Source organism: Maylandia zebra, linkage group LG7, assembly GCF_041146795.1.
Source record: "Maylandia zebra isolate NMK-2024a linkage group LG7, Mzebra_GT3a, whole genome shotgun sequence".
NCBI classification, from domain to species: Eukaryota; Metazoa; Chordata; class Actinopteri; order Cichliformes; family Cichlidae; genus Maylandia; species Maylandia zebra.
Window position 1 is genome coordinate 28,330,656 of NC_135173.1, and position 18,178 is coordinate 28,348,833.

General features: G+C 39.0%; 1 protein-coding gene across 1 annotated transcript in view; it reads left to right on the forward strand.

Moving 5' to 3' along the window:
- zc3h18 (zinc finger CCCH-type containing 18) overlaps window positions 1-18,178 on the forward strand; it is a 60,675-nt gene that overhangs the window by 9,124 nt on the left and 33,373 nt on the right. Inside the window, exons 4-9 of the mRNA XM_076886179.1 lie at window positions 9,177-9,325; window positions 9,525-9,620; window positions 11,568-11,710; window positions 12,902-12,931; window positions 14,595-14,709; window positions 15,325-15,599. Of these exons, the coding sequence (XP_076742294.1) occupies window positions 9,177-9,325; window positions 9,525-9,620; window positions 11,568-11,710; window positions 12,902-12,931; window positions 14,595-14,709; window positions 15,325-15,599 (808 nt within the window). The remainder of the gene's footprint in view (window positions 1-9,176; window positions 9,326-9,524; window positions 9,621-11,567; window positions 11,711-12,901; window positions 12,932-14,594; window positions 14,710-15,324; window positions 15,600-18,178) is intronic.

The following is an 18,178-nucleotide window of genomic DNA, read 5'->3' on the forward strand; positions in this document are numbered from 1 at the left end:
CTTTTGAGTGTCCTTGCAAAGAAAGGTGGCTATATTGGTCGCTGATTTGTTTTTGTTTTGTTTTTGAATGTCAGAAATGTATATTTGTGAATGTGGAGATGTTATATTGGTTTCACTGGTAAAAATAAATAATTGAAATGGGTATATATTTGTTTTTTGTTAAGTTGCCTAATAATTATGCACAGTAATAGTCACCTGCACACACAGATATCCCCCTAAAATAGCTAAAACTAAAAACAAACTAAAAACTACTTCCAAAAACATTCAGCTTTGATATTAATGAGTTTTTTGGGTTCATTGAGAACATGGTTGTTGTTCAATAATAAAATTATTCCTCAAAAATACAACTTGCCTAATAATTCTGCACTCCCTGTAAGTATTTCTTTGTCACTCACCTTTTTCATTTGTGATGTGTTTATACACTGATCATTATCATAATCTCTGACTCTCTTCCATAGTGTTTTTTTTTTTTTTTTTTTTTTTTTTTTTTTTTTTAAATCTTCCTCCCATCAACCCCAGCCAGTTGCATTGTAGTTCTGTCTGATGTTTCTTCCTATTAAAAGGGAGTTTTTTTCTTTCCCACTGTTGCCAACTGCTCGCTCATAAGGGGCCATTTGTTGCGGTTTTCTCTATATTATTGTAAAGTCCTTTACCTTACGATATAATGAACCTTGAGTCAACTGTTTTTGTGATTTGACACTTTATAAATAGAATTGAACAGTAGCCCATACATACCCGTACCATAAGGCTGCGTCCACCGTGATAAGGTAATGTGGTATGGGCTCTTTCTCTTCTTCCTCATACTTTTCTTTTCCCATTAGAGATGTTCCTGGAGACTAATTTCTTAGTTGACTAAATGAGGAAAAATATTTGGACTAACTAGACTAAATAGTCTCTTGTTGTATACCTTGTTGGCATGTATTTTAAAAAAGTATTTTAATTAGAACCTAGCTTATCAGTGTGCTTTAATTGAACACAACTTACATAATGTCTGAACAGTTTTCTTCATCCATGTAATGATCAGTTATATCAAATGATAAAGCATTTATCATTGGTCCAAATCCAGGCCTCAAAGGCCAGTGTCCTCCAGGTTTTAGACATCACCCTGGATCAACACACCTCACTCAAATGATTATTACCATTACAATGATTCAGTCATTACCAGGCCTATGGAAAACGTCAAGACATGTTGAGGAGGTAATTTAGCCATTTAAATCAGCTTCGTTGGATCAAGGACACATCTAAAACCTGCAGGACACTGGCCCTCGAGGCCTGGAGTTGGACACCCCTGGTATAGATTATTCAACATTTGTCCTGATTTTTGGTGTACCGTATTTTTTGGACCATATGTGCACTGGATTATATAAGATAAGATAAGACTTTATTGATCCCACAACGGGGAAATTTTTGCGTCACCTCACCTCATATGGTGCACTGTCGATGAACGCGTCTGTTTTCATACATAAGGCGCACAGGATTATAAGGTGCATTAAGCGAAACAAAACAGTCAGATAATTCAAAATTTACTCAACTGATTCTTCTTGCTTCCTCCACTTCCTTACCATTCATTCATTAATGTTGAATTCTCTCGCAGCTGCTCTATTCTCATGTTGTTTCAGTATATTAATTACTAACTTCACATTGTGGATGGATTATCTCAGTTGTTCTCCTGACTGAAGTTTGGTACGTTTACAGCATCCTGCCATGCGATTGAATTTGTCCCTAACAATAAGGAAACCTGATGTTAACTTTTATGGAGTGGAAAAAAGTTAGTCTATGTGTTTATGTTATGCTAACATAGATGTGTGGCTATCCATCACATAGCAAATCATTATGTACTAGCTAGTCCATCTCCAGTAACCCTACAAACATCACTGCTGTTTAGTTTTCTGTCTTCGTTTATGTTGGAAGTGACAGCAGAGCTGTGCGTTTTAATTTTTTCAGAAATCTCTCAGTCAGAACATGCTATATCATGTTTAGGTGGAAACTAGTGCACTGACTTCCTGCTAACTTCTAACTCTGTTAAATTTAATAAATTCTGTTTTCATGGATGCCCGGATGTTAAACTTAATTGTTACACATAGTAAAGCAGCAACCCGATCATTTTATTAAAGATGAAAGAATTTAGACAGTTTTTAAGTCTCAGTGATGCCGCAGTGTTCGTTTGACTTTGGGACCTGAAGCGGACAGAGTTTTGGATCCAGATTACTCCGCGAGACTCCTGATCAATCAAGTGGTGCGGCTTCGTAGCTTACAAAAGTCGTAATAAAACATTTTCTTGACAGATTTTTGAGCGCCGTGTACCATATAAAATCTGTTTGAGGTCAGTAAGCACAACCAGAATTCATACATAAGGCGCACTGTCGATTTTTGAGAAAAGGAGAAAGGATTTTAAGTGCGCCTTATAGTGCGGAAAATACGGTACACGGATTCACTCAGTGACTGTTCCTATTTAATGACCTGTGAAAAACCTTCATATGTAGGTATTTGAGGTGCAACGATACACAAAATTCACGGTTCGGTTCGGTTCGATACTTTTTCAATACAAAAAAAAATGTTCATGCCTTTTTAATTTGTCATTTATTAAAATTATAAATATATATTTTAACTCAAAAGTACAGTTTTTAAATTTAATGTTGCTGAAACAACAAAGTAATAAAAATTAAATATCTGATCGAGGAATCACTCATCTTTGGAAAAGAGAGTTTATTACAGAGAAATGTCTCTTTCCAAAATAAAAGCAATACTATACGCTTCTTCTGGGCTATATTCTCAGCAGCATATTAAACATATCAGGTCCCCATAAGGAGAATCATGTGCTAACGACTGTCTAAATGACTCGAGTAAAGTTTGTAGCATGCATGCTTGTTGCTTTTGTCTGCTTCCACTTGTCTTTGCACTAGGGTGATGTCAGAGTAAATGTGCAGCCATATTCGTTGTGTTCCCACTAGTGCTGTCAGCGTTAATCTCGTTGAAATTACGTTAACGCCACAACACGGCAAATCTCCGTTAACGAGTTACCGCGGATCGCCCCGTGCGTGGGGCTGGACAGCCAACACGTTAGCGAGCAAACTGCGCTAACGCACTAGTTCCCATCAATGTAATTGAGCATTTTATCCATGACGCGCTTACCATCAGGGTCATACGTCACATGAAAACCAAAATAGTTCCAAACGCCACATCTGAATGAGGGTGGGGGAGGTTCAATTTGCCATGTTGCAACGAGCTTAACTTCTGTCTCGCTAGCTTGCCCTGCGCTCAGTGAATCTGCACTCGACTGCTCCGCCTAGGCTGCACTGTCGAGCGCAGATCCACTGAGCGCTCAACACAGACAGCATCGTCAGAAGGAAAGTTGATAAAATAAATAAAAAATTTTGTATTGTTCGATACACATGCGTACCGAACCGAAAGCACTGTATCGAACGGTTCAATATCGATACGACTAACGTTGCACCCCTAGTAGCTATGGTCAAGATGTACATTTTGTAATTCTTTCTCTGAGCAATGCCATATCCTATTTCTAAAAAATAATACTATACTACTACTATACTATACTATACTTTTTTTTTTTTTTTTTTTTTTTTTTTTTACTTAAGTAAAAGTGAAAAAGTTCAGTTAAATCTACTCAAAGTAAGAAAGTAAAATGGTTATTTGGAGGACATTTACACTAACTATTTTTCTGCTAAGCTATCTCTACTTTGTGCTATATTGATGTAACAATGAAATATTATTAGCTTCTCAAAAACTGCTATTTGCTATTGCCGACATTGTAAAGGGTGACTCTGCCGCAACTCATCATAATTTCTTTTGTGAGTTGAAAGAAATTTTCTTAGTGCTTACTGCTGCTCTGATGTTCATTGTTCTTTGTGGATTTATACAACTGAATTCATCATGTGAAAATATTTCATGAGCTTTCTTAAGATCACGTGTTTTTCCAGCACTAAACTAAAAAAAAACCCATCTCTTTACCAGGGTGAGAAGTTATTTCACACACTTTCTCTCCATAAATACAGCAACTGTACCTTTTAGCTAGCAGACTTGCTGAAGCTGCGTGACCACAAACGCCATTGCAACCCACTTTGACCCCTGATTATAGCTCTATAAATTATGTATAAACTATATCTTTTTGAATCTTTCATGTCATCGTGTGTGATATATCCTGGATTTTTTCCCCCAAGCTTTATTTTCATTTTTAAATTGGAAAACAAATAACAACAAACAAACAAAGCAAAAAAAACAAACTGAAAACTCACAACTTGTATCTATGCCTTTCAAGGATAACCTCAGACATCCGAAAACCAAACACAGAAAATACAAGCAGCATAATAATAATAATAATAATAATAATAATAATAACAGCATAACAACATTGATAATTGATAATTACAGAATTTTTTTTTAAAAGCAAACAAAAACAAAACAAAGAACTCAAAAAAAAAAGGAAAAAAAAGTGAGCAAGACAGAAAACACATCATGTGAACCCCTCCCACCATCCCCCCACCCCTTTACCCCTGTATGGCTCTCAACCTCATCACATTCGTGTATCCAGACAGCCCATATTTACACCTATCTATAGAAACTCTCATGCACAGGAATCAACATCCCCCACGATAAAACTGCAGCATTCAGGAAATCGAGTCAGGAGGGCCTAACCGGGGATCAACTCAAGGCAGGATATATCCTGGATTTATCAGAATTTTCTTTTAATGTTTTGCTCTTCCCTTCATTCAGACTCAGATTGGTTACTCACATTTTTATTACCGGTAATCATCATAAATCAAACCCATCAAAGTCCTCATCCTCTGTGTCTGAATTGAACAGCTGCGCTAAATCTCCATCAAACATTCCAGGTTCACTTTCTTCACCGTCAGAGTCACTTTCCGTGCCGTGCGGCTCCTCGGAAATGATGCCGGCTTTTGCGAAAGCTCGAACAACAGTGCCAGCAGAGATGTTAGCCCAAGCATCTACAATCCATTCGCAAATTGTGGCGTAACTCGCCCGGCGCTGCCTTCCACTCTTAGTGAACCTGTGGTCTCCATCGGTCATCCATCGCTCCCACGCCATTCGCAGCCTTACTTTGAACGGCCGGTTCACACCGATGTCCAGCGGTTGGAGTTCCTTTGTCAGGCCTCCCGGAATGACAGCAAGCTCACAGTTAATTTGCTTCACTTGTTTTTTCACATCGGCTGTGAGATGGGCACGCATAGAGTCACAGATCAACAGCGATAGTGATGCGTGGAAAAAAACCACTTGGTCTCCTTACATACACCTCCCTCAGCCACTCTTTCATCATTTCCTCATCCATCCAGCCCTTTTCATTTGCCTTAATGATGATTCCTGCTGGAAACTTCTCTTTAGGCAAAGTCTTTCGCTTAAAAATCACCATAGGCGGCAGTTTCTGTCCATTAGCATGGCAGCCAAGCACAACAGTAAAAGAAGACTTTTCATACCCCGTTGTGCGTATCGCTACCGTGCTGGTCCCCTTCTTCTCCACAGTGTGACTCACCGGGATGTCAAAAATGAGCGGGACCTCGTCCATGTTAGTGATGTGGCTGGGCTGGATGTGTTTGTCGGCGATGCGTTTGCTGCAGTAGGAGCGGAAGATGGCCAGCTTTTCCTTATAATCCGCTGGAAGTTGCTGCGCTACCGTAGTCCTGGTCCGGATGGAAAAATGGCACCGTTTCATAAAACGAAAGCACCAAGACGGACCTCCTTGGAAATGTTCAATTTTCATTTCTTCTGCTAGCAAAACTGCTTTTAGTCGAATGGTAACCGTCGAAACGCTTCTCCCGCTCGTTCTTTGCTCGATGATCCACTGCTCGAGTCTTTTCTCCAACTCAGGCCACCTTGCCTTATGTCCGCGGAAACTCACCTGCATCTTCTTGACCTGTCGGAGCTTGTTTTCCAGCTTCCTCCACTTGCGAACCATCGATTCATTAATCTTAAATTCTTTCGCGGCTGCTCGATTTCCTCGGCGTAGCTGATGGCCTTCAGTTTAAACTGTGCTTCATAAGCGTGTCTCTTTGCCATTTTCAGGGTTGTTAAAACAACGATGTTCCACATAATGCACATACCTGTCCTTTTATACAGGTATGTGCGATTGTACCGGTATATACAATCAACGCCCACCCTTCAGCGTTCTCATGGTGTTCTCTACTACGTCCTCCTTACAACACACACAGGGCGCACTGCACTATAGAGATTGACAGACCACGTGACTTTCGCGCATTGCATGCCGGGAACTCGTGGCAAAACAATCCAAGTACCTGCATCAAATGCAAGCATTTGCAGCACCGCAAAACGTTCATTCTTCGGTTCCAATAAATTCTTGCTTTTTCTTTGTCCCCCAAAAAGGTATGTACAAAATGAAGGAGAACAATGCCGGTCCGAACAAAGACAGACTTGATGAAAAGTCAAAGAAAAGATACGAGGAAAAAAATCAAACCAGTGAAAGGGTTAGACCCTTACGAGCAAACAGAGTGACAAAATACGTTAGCGTGCTGCCCAACTTTCACCACGCTCATGTTTATAATTATACGGTTCTTGGAGTGAGTGCATACACTCATGAAGTTTAGTAACTTCAGGTCACTGCAACAAGCCCAGGTACAGTTTACCGACGGATGGGTACAGGACCTTGAAATGCACCGTGTAGAAAGTAAAGACCATCGTACGTATCATAAGTTTACCAGTCTCACAAATCGTCGTCATAAATACACATTCGTTAACCGTTTATTAATAGGACCTTTGAGCTCAATGGTAATTAATTAGTAGTGGAAATAATTTCTGGTACGTATCACAGAAATGTAGCAGTGACAATAATATTGTATGCTGTAATCGCACTGGGCAATTAGTGATACAAAACAACTGTTTTATCCTGTGAATAAAAGTATGTTTTTGTCAATGTACCATGGTAATAACAGAAGCGAAACACAATATTGTGTCAGGACAATTCACTATTTATGCACAATAAATAAAGGAGCATAGCGCGACCATTTCTGTTCAGTGCCAGACTTGCTTGTAACCTGTATCACCAGTTATGTTAAGAAAAATGACGCATTAACTACAACAGCAGACTGACCTTTGTGGGAATGCTTGGAGCAGACTAACCTGTGAGCTGGAGTGTTCTGGGACGTTATATTTGATCTTTGAATGGCTGCAATCCAGTCGCCTCTTTGTTACTTCGGAAACATGGCTCGAACAATTTCTCTTCAACGACGTAATCCGATAACAACCGATCTCTTTACCCGTCGGCTTCCCGTAGCTGTCATGCGACCGGCTATTGCAGTTAATAATACAACAGCTTCTTGGCATTTTTTGTTTCTTTTTATCGCTGTGTGACTGATTTCAATTGAAAGCCTGCGTGTGCTAGTACCTCTTGCCACGAGTTCCCAGAATTCTTTGCGGTTTTACCCCCGAGTGACGTCACATTTTCAATCTCTATAGGGCGCGGCGCACTTTTTGAAGAAAATCCAAGACTTTTATGTGCGCCTTATAGTCGCGAAAATACAGTACTTGAAGTACACATACCAGAAAATTCTAGTTAAGAACCGTAACAAAGTATTCCTACATCTGATCATAGTAAATCATTGTTTTAAACTTCAAGAAAACACCCTAAACTCTGTTTTTCCTCTGGCATAGTCTACACAGATGAGTTTTTAAAGTGACATCTTTAGTGACAGTGACAGTCTCCAAAAGAATGATGGCTGTTGCCATGTGACAGTACCAGCTGTGAGAAATTGTCAACTCCCACAAACTTTTTAAGCCTTTTTAATGTATTAACCCTTTAGAGCCGATCGGAGCGGGAACGCTCTGTTATGCGTAACTATTTTTAAATCCCGGTAGCACTGCAACCACGTAAGCTAGCGCAAAAATTTTTTTTGCATATGAAACCGGAGGAGTTGTACTTACATATTGTGCCATCAGCTTGTCCTAGGTCACGGTTTCCTTCCACATAAAGCTTTGCAAAAACTGCATAAAAAGCGCTTGCAGGAACAAAAACATAATATTCCAGAAACACGCTTTGCCGGTCCGATCAGCTGTTCAAAACACTTCCTACGTTGGAATAGACGTCAGCGCGAACTTTTGCATTTCCGCCATTACCTGGCCGAAACCGGAAGTGACGTCATTTTCGCGGAAATGTAGTCTTTTTTGCGATCAGGGCCTCAGGGCCTATACTGCTCTTTTTAAAAGTTATCTTTGACTTTATGACTTTCTGTGTCGTTTCTGGGATGCTTAGGACTCATATTGCACTGCTGGAAATAGTTTATTTTGATGCATATGCTGCTTTTTTGCAAATTTGCAGTATAATATTTATTTTCGTTTTTCCTGCAGTGTATAAAAATTGGTGTATTTCAAAAATAAAACTATGAAGACACTCAAAATAAATTTCCTGTGGTGGGAAACTATTTTGTGCAACTTTTTTGTATTTACAGTTTTGAGGGATAAGCCTCTTAAATTTCTCTAACTACAAATATATGTTAAAAAATCAAAAACGATTTTCAATTTTTTTGTAGTTTATTGCACTTTTTTGCAATTTATGTAATTACTATGCACTTAATGAATACATATTATTAAAATCTGGGCTATAATGGTTGTATTGATGTATAGCAACTTGAAATGCTCCCAAAAATGGCTCCACAGCATGTAAAAATATAATATAAGCTCTGGCGGACTTGGTTCTATGGTAGGTCTTAAAGGGTTAAGAATATCTGTCTGATTATTTCAGTTTATCTACAGTAGAGGGAGCTATTGAACTTTAAACTTTATTCAGCTTTAAGTTTTCCCCTCTGCTTTTAGACACTTAATAAGAAACTTTGAAAACAAGAAACTTTTAAGTGAAACTGTTGATCCATTATATCTTTTACTGCAAATTTTTAAAGTTTCACATAGATTGAGTATCACCTTAATTTGCTGCAAGATGATAATAAAGATTTGTAATTTATCTTTTGAACTGAACAGTAGCCCTTCCCACAACATACTTCCTAACATAAATAACAGAATACTGGTCAGATTAAGAAAATGGAATACTATCGGAAGTACTTCTTCAAGAATCTTTCTCTCATATTGGTGCCTGAATTCAAGAGTATCAATGTTGACATATAATACTTAAAAAAATTTCTGTAAACCCCAAGCAAAGTTACAGTAATAAATAATAAATATTGTTGTGCCTTCTTCAGGAAATTGTACCTGGGGAATGAATTGTCGCTTTATCCACCCTGGAGTCAATGACAAAGGAAACTATTCCCTCATCAGTAAGCCAGATCTCTTCTCACCTAATGGGGCACCTCCTGGAGGACCACACCCACTCATACCCAATAATCCTTGGGTATGTGTGCCTCTGTTACAGTGACTGTACTTAGTACTGCTAAGACCCATCTATCATGCTTTTTTTGTTTTTTTTGTATTGTAGGACGTGAATCAATGTTGTGAATTCTGCGCTAGCTTGAATTCTGCTGAGAATCTCATCAGGCTTCTTCTGTATCTCTCTGCAAGTAAGATAAATTAATTATTCTTCGCTGTTTCAGGCTGCTCCTGCTGTGGAGGAACTGCCTCCACCACCACCTCCAGTGGAACCTCCTGTGGAGAGTGCCTGGGAGAGAGGACTGCGCCATGCTAAAGAGGTAAACAGTTCCACTGCTTGTCACTGAAAACTAAATTGAGCTTCCGCCAAATGGAAAGCCAATCACACTGCGGTGTGTGTGCGTGTGTGTGTGTGTTAACTACCTGCCATTATAGTCTGTTTAACGGCATTCCAAGCAAATGCTTACAAATAGAATTTATTGTATTTTCCTGTAGGCAGCTTGGAAAGCCTTACCCTTTAGCCTGGTAAACATTTATAAAGCCTAATTTGTTAACCAAATGTGTTTTGATGTCTTGCATTTTGCCAACAAGGTGTTTGTTAAAAGTTGAAGCTTAAGCAAAAAAAAATAAAATGATAATCTGCTCAGGTGCCAGTTTTGAGTTACAAGCGTGAAAGTGAAGACACTCACACTGAACTTAAATGTGTGAATAAAATTCTTGCATAGTGAGAGTCTTTACTGCTAATGATTTCACATTTTCATGTAGAGTGAAATTAACAAGATGGGTGCAATTAATAATGAATAATAATCAAGTTTATGACAACATTACTGTAAATGAAATGTAAGGTTTTTTACCACGTATCCCGCTGAGCATGAGAGAGTGAAGTTAAAAGGGAAAATCACTTGCGGGGTCAAGTATTGGAAATTAGTTTGCATAGATGTTAACATCATTTTGGACAAAAATAGGTGCACTATATAAACAGTCCTGTTGAAACAAGCTCTTTTTGTTTCTGGAAGAACATCAACAGATTTTTGACAGTAGTCAAAGGAGCTTGCAAAGAAAAGCCTCTGGACTTCTTTAAGTTGCTTGAAGATGTTTCACCTCTCATCCGAGAAGCTTCTTCAGTTCTAAGGTCAAATGGTGGAGAGTCCCAGATTGAAACCTAGTGGGTTTCCCCCCACAGAGGGACAAAAGGACCCCCTGATGATCCTGTAATCGCCCAGGATGTGAGTGGGCGTTAAGGCGTCTGGGGAGGGAACTCAAAACTGGATTATAGATGGCAGACAGTTGGTGTCGTAAACCACCGCCTCTGTTCAAAGATGGTCGCTCACGCTTCTTTCACTCCTCTTTCAAACCATCTGTCCTCTCTATCCAAAATGTGAACATTGGCAGTCTTGTCCTGTGGAGGTGGCTCTTCTATGTTGTGCCATGCGCTTGTGAAGTGGCTGTTTGGTCTCTCCAATGTAGAGGTCTGGGCAATCCTCCACAGGACAAGACTCAGCTGTCCATCTGCATCTTAAGGATAAAGGACACTCTTTCGAGGATGCCAATGTTCACATTTTGGACAGATGGTTTGAAAGAGGAGTGAAAAAAGCCATCTATGTCCACTGTGAGCGACCATCTTTGAACAGAGGCGGTGGTTTACGACACCAACTGTCTGCCATCTATAATCCAGTTTTGAGATCCCTCCCCAGACGCCTTAACGCCCACTCACCTCCTGGGCCATCTGACCTCAGGAAATCGCATGATAGGGTGGGGCCTGGTTTCTCAATGAGCTCACCCGAAACCCTGGCTGATTGGGACCCACACCTAGTTTCACACCTCGGCTCAGGGGATTAGAGGATCATCAGGGGGTCCTTTTGTCCCTCTGTGGGGGGTTACTCCCACTAGGTTTAAATCTGGGACTCTCCACCATTTGACCTTAGAACTGAAGAAGCTTCTCGGATGAGAGGTGAAATGTCTTCAAGCAACTTAAAGAAGTCCAGATACTTTTCTTTGCAAGCTCCTTTGACTACAATGACCTGGATGACTAAGAACCTTCACAGACACTTTTGACAGTAATTATTTTACTTACAAGGGGGTACCTAACTTCTGAACTGACCAGTTTCAGCAAGCCATTCATAGTATTAGACATACTGAACTTGGAACATAGTCTCACCGATATTCCTGTCATGATAAAACTTTGTGTGTTAATGTGGGCTAATTGATGACATCAGTCACAGATTGTCAGTATTTCAGATTGTTCTGTATGTGTTTGGATCTCACAGGTGCTGAAGAAGGCCACCATTCGTAAGGAGCAGGAGCCTGACTTTGAGGAGAAACGGTTTAATGTGACGATTGGAGAGGATGAGAGAGAGTTTGACAAAGAAAATGATTTCTTCAGAGAACGCAGCTACCGTGTTATCAGAGAGTATGACTTACTTCACTTCATGTAGTTTCTGTCAACACCTAAAAGTAGCCCACATGACAGTAACATTCACACAAAGCATAAGTCTCAAATAGAACCCCCCTGAAGTTTAGCTGGAATGTTAGGCTTGTTGATGTCGATAGAAAAACAGGTGATAAACAGAAAGTCAAGTGTTGCTCTGATTACACCTGAGCCCACCTCCATAGGCCACAAGTCCCATCCCAACAGGGATTTTAGATATTGGTGTATTTGATTATACTCATTTTTTTTTTTTCAGAAAGTTCCTAAAGTTATCCTGAAACCCTGACTACTGGCTGTTTTTTCTTATCTTGTGCTCATAATATACTCTATATTGCCAAAGGTATTTATTCAACCATCCAAATTGTTGAATTCAGGTGTTCCAATCAATTTCATGGCCAGAGGTGTATAAAAACAAGCACCCAGTCATGCAGGCTGCTTCTACAAACATTTGTGAAACAATGGTTCATCTTAACTCAGTGAATTCACACATGGTACCGTAATAGGATGCTACTTGTGCAACAAGTCCAATTGTGAAATTTCATTGCTACTGAATATTCCACAGTGAACTACAAGTGGTATGATAACAAAGTGGAGGTGATTGGAAAGAAAAGCAAGTCAGCTACGAAGTGGTAGTCAATTTGATAAATTCATGCTCCCAAAGGGAAGGTCCCATCCTATTCCAACATGACTGCACACTAGTGCACAAAGCAAGGTCCATAAAGACCTAGATAGGTGAGTTTGGCATGGAAGAAATTGACTGTCCTGCACAGAGTCCTGACTTGAACCTATCTGCTCTAATTCAACCTTATTGGAATGAATTGGAGCAGATACTGTGAGCCAGACCTTCTCATCCACCATCAGTCTCTGACCTCACAAATTCACTTCTGAAAGAATAAACACATTACTAAACCTTGTGAAAGCCTTCCCAGAAGAGCTAAAGCTGTTGTAGATGCAAAAGGAGGGGCTACATGATATTAAACCCTGTGAATTAGGAATGGGATGCTGCTCAAGTTCATATGTCTGAAGACAGACGAGGGAACGCTTTTGGTAATATAGTGTAGCTGTCAAGACAGCAAAACTCGTACCAGTTTACCGTTAACTATAAACACCATTATTTCCTAGTACACACATCATAATATTTTCTGTTGATGCTGATCTGCTTCTCCTTTTTAGTGAAATGGACTTCAGAGATCCCATATATGGGTAAGTTTAATAAAACTCATAACACAGAGCTTTCAAACCAGTTTCAGTTTGAATATGTTTCAGAATCTATATTATCACTAGTCAACTGAGCAGATTTGTAATGGTTTTAATGAATTTGTCACAGTAGGTCATGCCTTCTTTGAATACTTGGGTAGAAACAGTATTCACGTCAATAGCGTCAAATCACAACAACAGTCACCTTAGTGCGCTTTATTTTGCAATGTCAAGGCCCTACAATAGTAGAGAAAAGGCAAGCCTTTGGTGACAGTGAGAAGGAAAAACTCACTTTTAGCAGGAAGAAAGTTCCAGGGCTGTTCATTAAATGCAGGGTTGTGTATAAAAAGTCCAGTTTTTATCATGTAAGGCAACTGGCAAGAGTGAAATCTTTTCTTTCTAGGCAGCACATTGAAACAGTGATCCATGCTTTTATTTCTTCCCGTCTGGACTACTGTAACTCACTTTATGTGGGGAGCGATCAGTCGTTGCTCTCACGTCTGCAGCTGGTTCAAAATGCTGCTGCATTACTCCTAACAGGAACTCGTAAAAGAGAGCATATAACCCCTCTCTGCACTGGCTGCCTGTGTCTTTTAGAGTTCATTTTAAAATTCTTATGTTTGTTCACAATCTTGCCCCACCTAACCTGTCTGAGCTTCTTCATCCCCACACACCCTGTCGGTCTCTCAGGTCAGCTGACCAGCTCAAGCTCAAAGGGGACAGAAGCTTTCCTATCGTGGGTCCTAAATGGAATAGTTTGCCCTTGCACGTTAGAGAGGGCCCTTCACTGTCCACTTTTAAATCACGTCTTAAAACCCACTTTTATTCTTTGGCTTTTAACCTCAGTGAGACTGAGTTCCTCTTATAATTAAATAGTTATTTAATTAATTATTTTACTTTTTCCTTTATTTGGCTTTTATTTATATCTTATGTAATTTTATTATATAGTTCCAATGTACAGCGCTTTGTATTAGCTGTGGTTGTTTTAAAGTGCTTTATAAATAAAGGTGATGATGATGATGAAATACAATGTGAGTAAAAGGGTGAATGAAGGAGGAATACTTAGTGTATCATGGGAATCCCCCAGCAGCCTAAGACTATTGCAGCATTACTAAAAGAGGATTCAGGGTCACCTGATTCAGCCCCAACTATAAGCTTTATACATAAGGAAGTTCTTGACAGTAGGGAGGGTGTCTTTAACCCAAATGGGACCTAGTTTCACAGAACAGGGGCCCTGAAAGCTGAAGGCTCTGCCTCCCATTCCAGTTTAAAAAAAAATAGGAACTACAAGTCACCAGTCTGAGAGTGAACTATCGGTCAAAAGTTTTAGGACACCCCAATTTTTTCCAGTGTTTTTTATTGAAAATTATGCAGTTTGATTTCAGTCTGAAATGAAAGCATAGTACAAATAAGCAATTGGAGTTAAAAAAGAAATCATGGAATCAATGTATAGACCAAAATGTATAGCATCCTCTTGGTGCTATGTTATTAAAATTGAATTGAATTAGGATAGGGTGAGCTCAACGTAGCTGATCTGCTACCCCCAAAAGGGACCAGTGGAAAGAAGTAGTAGCAGATGAAATTATTGCTCATGGAAGCAAAATCATTCATAAAAGTTTGGCATATTAAATTCTGTAAAGTTTTTTAACTTTCTTTCTTCCTCCTGCAGAGATCCATATGCTGACCCATACTATGACTATGAAATGGAAGCCCTGTGGCGAGGTGGTCAATATGAAAATTTTAGAGTGCAGTACACTGAAGCTCCTCTTCCTTATCACTACAGTGTGAGTATCCACCCCACGATACAAGCAGAGCCAGACACTTGTAGTTTGGTCTTCTGGAGCACTGTAACATAACAGTTTACCTCAGGTGTGGCTGCTGTGCCATTGGTGGTCCTTCCTAGTTTGTTATGTGGCCTATGAGGCCAGCTAAGAGTGTGTCAAAGTATATCTCTTTCATAGACCGTTTTGTTTTTTGCTGCCTTATTAGACATTTCTTTCCATGGAGGGCTGCGCAAAATGTTACCATTGGCAATGGCCTGAATTTTGTATCGGATCATGCAAACGTCTCTTTGGTCACAGCTTCGCTGCGACTAAAGTAATCTCAAACTTTTTTTGTTTGAAGGGCCACAGTGAGGTCAGTAGCCTCCCTATAGTAAAAAGGAATCATTCATACTGTCAAGTGTGATCTGTTATCATACTGTTACTTTACACTATAATTGGAAATGGTATGCAATTACTGCAAAACATTAATTGTATATTCTTCAGAGACACGATAACAAAGATGAAGTACAACAAAAATAATGTAGAATAATTATATTTGAATGTGTGTGTGTGTGTTCTATCAGAACATATGCATTGTTAAGGACCACTTTTTGTTTTTTAAAACTCCCATCTCAGCAGGAGCGTGAACGCGATCGCGACCCTCGGGAGCGGAACCGTGATCGAGAGAGGGAACGAGACCATCGCGAGAGGGAGAGGCGCCAGCGAGAAAGGGAGCGGGAGAGAGAAAGGGAGCGCGAGAAGGAGAGGATGCGGCGGAAAGAAGAATGGGAGCGGGACCGGATGAAGCGAGATGAGAAGGAAAGGCCAAGGATGCGTCCTCCTCGAGACACCAGGGAGAAGAAAGATGAGGACAAACTGAAACCACGCTCTCCAATCAGCCTTCCTCCGAAGTGAGTAACATATTTCAGGCAAACTGGTTGAAATGTATGCATTTTATTGTTTTCCAGCATGGGTGTTGCAAAATGGCTCTATGGCGCCACCTATGAAAGTATTGCCAGCACATAGATTGAGCTACATGATTGAAATTTGGTACACAAATGTAACATCCCACAATGCAGAAAAAAGCCCATGGGACCTGTGACCCAACCCCAACAGGAAGTGGGCCGTTTTAATTTTACTATGCCATTTTGGCAATTTCGTTACACGTTTGTGAACTTTTCTTAGGGATTTTATTTCATCAACTTTACATTTGGTCAGTCTAAAGTTATGACCTAGGCCATATTAAATTGCAGAACTTTTGAGTGCATGTAACGCCATGGCGAACTTCGATTATTCACCATGAAATTTTATATTGCTCTTATTCACATGTAACTTGTCCAACTTGGACCAAACTTCTCACATGTGACAAGGCTCTGTCCCCCACATTTAAACTGGAGTGTTTGGCCATGGTCACAGCGAAACCTTATATTTGTTCTCTTGTTTAGCAATGTGAAAATGATTGCGGACCACCATAGTTACACAGAGGTGGGAGGAGAGTGAGTGAGTGTGTCAGTGTGTGTGTGCGTCATTTGCAATCTTAATCAAAATACAATAATTTCATTATTACAGCATAACATTACAATGTGCTTGACTATTTTGTTTATTTATATATTTTTAATTTGTTAAATGTTTCAATTAAAAATTACTTTATTTTAGCATTAAAATAAAAAATTTTGATTAAAGGGCACATACTGGTGAATTGACTATTAGAGAAACATAAAGAATTATTTGGGGAATTGTTAATACTGTTAATTTAGTGCAGCTGTGCCATAAACCTTGTATTAGATGATAGTTATACTAATATATTTAGTAAGCATTGTGTTAGCGATTACTATGACCATTAAGTTCCCCAGAAAACCATCTGTCAGTCAAACCCTGCGTGGCACATTGAAATTGAAATGTATAATAATACAAAAAATAATGTTCCATAGAAAGTTTATTTTAATAATGAATTCATATATTTCAACTGCAACTTGATCTTTTTTCTACATCTCTTTAATATCCCAATATTATTATTATTAGTAGTAGTAGTAGTTTATGTTGTCTTTTTTTTCTTTTCTGCTCCTCATTTGGGACACTTTTAATTAATGAGTACATGATTTCGTAGCACTGTTGGTGTTTCCCTGGAAATATTGTCTAAAAGTATACAATGTTGTGCGTTGTTAAAGTAAACATGACACTGTAATAATATCAACAATGTGCACACAGCACATTAAAACATCCAAAACATTTAGTAAGGGGACTCCTCACAATGATCATCGTAATGACTCATTAAAGAATGATTGGTAAGATTATTTTTATTTGTAAGTCACAGTGGAGAGATGTTACCAATGGAAAATTATTGTACTAGCAACTCCCAGTTCATCTTGGGTTTTTTTGTTTTGTTTTTGTTTTATTTGTTTGTTTGTTTTTGTTACATCAGCTAAGGCAGAGGTGACAGAAGGAAGAAAAATTACAAAGACTACTTTGTTATTATGAAATTACTATTTTGTGTGTGTGTGTGTGTGTGTGTGTGTGTGTGTGTGTGTGTGTGTGTGTGTGTGTGTGTGTGTGTGTGTGTGTGTGTGTGTGTGTGTGTGTTGTTTTTCCCCACTCATAGTCTCTAGTTTTGAAATTATGGAAGTCTCCTCATCAGCCTCAAAAGCAATAATGATGACCTTTCTGTGTCCTGGAATCTCAACAACATCAACATGTTCAAAGAGCTGCTTTCACTTTATCATGGTTGAGAAAACGAGTAAATCATGGGACTTTTATTTCCTTCTTTCTTTTCTTGTATCTCCTTCACTAATTCAACTTAGGGTTGCCAGACCATAGATTTAACGCAAAACTATTCCTCGCATATAAAGACAGTTAATAATAAGTTAACAGACAAACCATACCATAAATAAAACCACAGAACTAGCCTTTTAGCTCTTTTGCCAAGCATATTTGTACTATCTATTCTGTAACAGCAACTGTTTTAATAAAAAGGCATGTCTAGTTGCCTTCTCTTTTTGTTAACCATCTTAATTCTTAAGTCTGAGGTTACTCATCTGGATAAACCGGATAAAGGCAAACCATTCTTGTAAAAACAATAGACAAAAACGTGTTCTACAACTCCCATTCTTAATGCCATGACTTTCAGTGAGATTATTGCCTTCTGCCTTTTTAACATGCAAACATGAAAATTACAAAAGAGTAGTACAAATTACAAGTACAAATTTAAAAAGATCACAGATGTACAAGTAATTAGAATAATCCTTTAATTGTCCCACAAAGGGAAATTTGGGAGTAGTAATAAGCAATAAGTAATATGTAAGTAAATAGCCGTAGAATCAAATTAATTAATGAAACTGGAAATCTAATCTGGCTTGTGCTTTCCAGAAGACTTTTTAGATCTGATTAATTACACTTATAAAGTTCTGGAAATATCCCATAACCTTTGGTGTACACCAGGGGTGCTCACACTTTTTCCGCATGTGAGCTACTTATAAAATGACCAAGTCAACAT